Source organism: Vigna unguiculata, chromosome 6 (genome assembly GCF_037176805.1).
Source record: "Vigna unguiculata cultivar grain cowpea cultivar isolate G323 ecotype 2 chromosome 6, ASM3717680v1, whole genome shotgun sequence".
Lineage (NCBI taxonomy): Eukaryota > Viridiplantae > Streptophyta > Magnoliopsida > Fabales > Fabaceae > Vigna > Vigna unguiculata.
Genome location: NC_140797.1, coordinates 36,916,206 through 36,919,948, shown reverse-complemented (window position 1 = coordinate 36,919,948; position 3,743 = coordinate 36,916,206). Strand labels below are relative to the sequence as shown.

The 3,743-nt window shown below is 36.6% G+C and overlaps 1 protein-coding gene across 1 annotated transcript in view; it reads left to right on the top strand.

Annotated features, from left to right (window-relative positions):
* The first annotated feature begins 1,466 nt into the window (after nucleotides 1–1,466).
* LOC114186566 (CBL-interacting serine/threonine-protein kinase 11-like) overlaps nucleotides 1,467–3,743 on the top strand; it is a 2,560-nt gene continuing 283 nt past the window's right edge. The window contains exons 1-2 of the mRNA XM_028074509.2: nucleotides 1,467–2,273; nucleotides 3,052–3,743. The exon at nucleotides 3,052–3,743 is cut by the window's right edge and continues 283 nt beyond it. Of these exons, the coding sequence (XP_027930310.1) occupies nucleotides 1,697–2,273; nucleotides 3,052–3,743 (1,269 nt within the window). The 5' untranslated portion in view covers nucleotides 1,467–1,696. The remainder of the gene's footprint in view (nucleotides 2,274–3,051) is intronic.

Sequence of the window (3,743 nt, the reverse complement as noted above, 5' to 3'; positions counted from 1 at the left end):
ATTGCAGAAATCAAAACAAGTATTATGAGAAAAGTAGAGATTATAATAATCCAAATTATGAAGTGTACGAAAACCATGTTATTAGGTTTAAAGCAATGTGTTTCCCAGTTTGTGGACAACATATTTGAAGACTCTGTTGTTGCTTTGAATAATTTCATTGTTCATTGCATTATTGATCAAACGCGTTTGAAACATAATTGATTAGTTTGTCAATAGTTTAATAAAATGTGTGTATAGCTTCAAGATTTAATTCAAGATAGATCACTGTATAGCTTCGAAATTTTTTAATAATAAAACTTATATTCATAGTAATCCAAATTATGTATTGTGAAAGTCACTGCCGTCTATGTTTTTCAATCACTGATACTACATTATTATCTTTCAACCAAAAAGCTTTCTCAATTTGCCATTTGACTCTCTTTACTTTTTATAGAGAATCAAATTGAGTACGGATTGGCTCGTCACTACAAATAAAAAAAATTAGTTTATTTCGGTTTATTTGATTTGTTCTATGTTGATGAATTAGTAGATTGATTCATTTGTAAATATTTTTTTATAATTTATTTTATATATCTATTGTATTATAATAATAATTGTATTATAATAATAATGAATTGACCTATTTTTCTTTTTATAATATTAGAATTAAAGTATTCACCTAATTCTCAAAATATTACTATAAAGATAATATAATTAAAGATTAAAATATTAACGTATATAATTTTTCAAATAAATTAATTAAATTTTTAAACTATTTAAATATTATTAAATGATATTATAATATTTAAAAATATGAAATTGTGATTATATAATTAAGAGTAATAAATAATTATAACAAAAAGTTAAAAAAAATTATAAAATAATTTTGATAGGTTGAATGGTTAATTCATCTGTAAATTAAGTAAGTCGAGTTTAGCTTAATCTACTTTTAAAAACATTAAAATTTTCTCACTTAATTTAATTCAAACTCATAATGAACTAACTCACATACTGAAATTTATTTTGATATATTTTGAAGTAGGACGGTGATAGTTTGATGTCGATACTCCCATTTTACACTTATATATTAATACTTTATTTGAATAATAATATTTTATTAAAAAGTTACTATCAGAATAGTAACGTAAAAATAACTTTTTCCTTTGAAGTATAATGTGTATTATAAAATCATGCAAACTAAGATGGTCAATTCTAACATGTAAATTAATCTTATTATATCACTGCAACATGCAACAATAAAATGAAGCGCAATGGTCAATTCTAAATTGAAAAGATGAAAAAGTAAGAAAAAGCATATTGTTTTATGCCTTTTTTTTATTTTTCAAAACACAAAAGCCACCTCAAACAACATCCAACGGCTGACGATACTAAGCACATAACACCCGCTGGACACTGCTTGGGACACGTGTCAAAATCCCATTACACTGTGTAGAAGCACGTGTGTCCCACCACGCCTCACAATCCTCTGTCTTCTCGGAACTCCTTCGCAACCCATAATGAAAAAACTGAAAATCCTTATCATATTTTCCCCCAAAAAACGCCCCATTTGCATACTCACGAAAATCGAATTCTGCGATCGACCCATTTCAATTCGTCCCTCTAATCGGGTAACGCGTCCTTCAATTTTGCTTCCACTGGTTCCTCCCGTCATTCAGAGCTAGGGTTCGATCTCTGGTGCAGCACCGCCGGCGCAACTATGCCGGAGATCGAGCAGGTGGCGATGGAGGACACTGCCTTGTTCGGAAAGTACGAGCTCGGGCGCGTTATCGGGTGCGGCGCCTTCGCGAAGGTGCATTACGCGCGCAACGTGCAGACGGGGCAGAGCGTGGCCGTGAAAATCATCAACAAGAAGAAGCTAAACGGAACAGGCCTCGCCGGAAACGTGAAACGTGAAATCACGATCATGAGCAAGCTCCACCACCCCAACATCGTGCGTCTCCACGAGGTTCTCGCCACCAAAAACAAAATCTTCTTCATCATGGACTTCATCCGCGGCGGAGAGCTCTTCGGGAAGATCTCGAAGGGTCGTTTCTCGGAGGATCTCAGCCGGAAGTACTTCCACCAGCTCATCTCCGCCGTCGGCTACTGCCACTCGCGCGGCGTCTTCCACCGCGACCTCAAGCCGGAGAACCTCCTCCTCGACGAGAACGGCGATTTACGGGTCACCGATTTCGGGTTGAGTGCCGTCAGGGACCAGATCCGACCCGACGGGTTGCTCCACACGCTTTGCGGAACCCCTGCCTACGTGGCACCCGAGATTTTAAGCAAAAAAGGTTACAAGCATAAAAATTTATATAACCAACTCCTTCAAAATAAACAAATTAAGATTTTGTGATGATATCTGGATTCTTCGCCGCGTAGTTTTGAAAAGCAATTTTTTTTACTTTATTAATCTTGTGTTGTGAATTATAAATGTTTTTAAGTTTGTTTTAATAACTATATCATATATATTATATTATATTATTGATAAGAAATGTTTAAAAACACTTAGACACTAAATTTGATACAACATTTATTTGTGAGATTTGTATCAACGACTTTCTAGTTAAATATTTTTTTTTCTATGAATTTCAGACTAGATTTTTTTTTTCAATTTGTACTAAGGTTTTAAGCAATTAACCACTTCATTAAGGTTTATTTTTCACTAACCAAAAACCACTTTCACAATGTTGTTTTTTAACGTTTTCTACCAACATTTTGAATTATAGTCACAGCTGTGGTTTATTGCAATGGCCACGATTTTTAAAATTTTACGTAATTTGTGGTGTTCTTGCAATCTTTCAGATGTTCCAATCTTGCTACTACAACGCCAATTTCATCTTTAAAGTCTTTTATAATGATAATAAAATAGAAAAAAAATATACAATAGTCAACAAAATTGTGTTGATCACACTTCTCTCTATTTACAAAAATCAACAAAATTATATCAGGAGTATTTTGCAACATTGATTTACACAGAATTATTTTAAACTTGTACTTTTTCACTTCGTTTATTATGTTTATTTTCTTAGTTCTAAAAGTGTTTGTTCAAAATGACATTGTTTTTTTCAGGTTATGATGGTGCCAAGATTGATATTTGGTCATGCGGTGTCGTTTTGTTCGTTCTCTCCGCGGGTTACTTACCGTTTAACGATCCAAACTTGATGGTAATGTATAAGAAGATTTACAAAGGAGAGTTCCGGTGCCCGCGATGGATGTCGCCGGAGCTCCGGCGCTTTTTGTCGAAGCTGCTAGATACCAACCCGGAAACGAGGATCACGGTGGACGGCATGCTCCGTGACCCATGGTTCAAAAAAGGGTACAAAGAGGTCAAATTTCACGAGGAGGATTTCATGTCCGGGTCGGGTATCGGGTACGGGCCGAAAGACGAGCGGATAATGAATTTGAACGCTTTTGACATAATAAGTTTCTCTGCGGGTTTGGATTTGTCGGGGCTGTTCGGGGAGTCCGTGGAGGGGGACCGGTTGGTGACGCGGGAGTCGCCGGAGAAGGTTCTGGAGATGGCGGAGGAGGTGGGGGCGGCAGCGGATATGGCGGTGCGGTGGAAGAAGGAGTGCGGGGTGGAGTTAGAAGATTTCAATGGAAGGTTCGGGTTTGAGGTGGAGGTTTACCGGCTCACGGCGGAGCTAACGGTTGTTGAAGCCTGGAAAAGGTGCGGCGACGGCGTGACTTTTAAAAGCGTGTGGGAGGAAAAGTTGAAGCCTTTGTTGGTCGGAGGTGCGACGACGTCTCATAACAGCGAA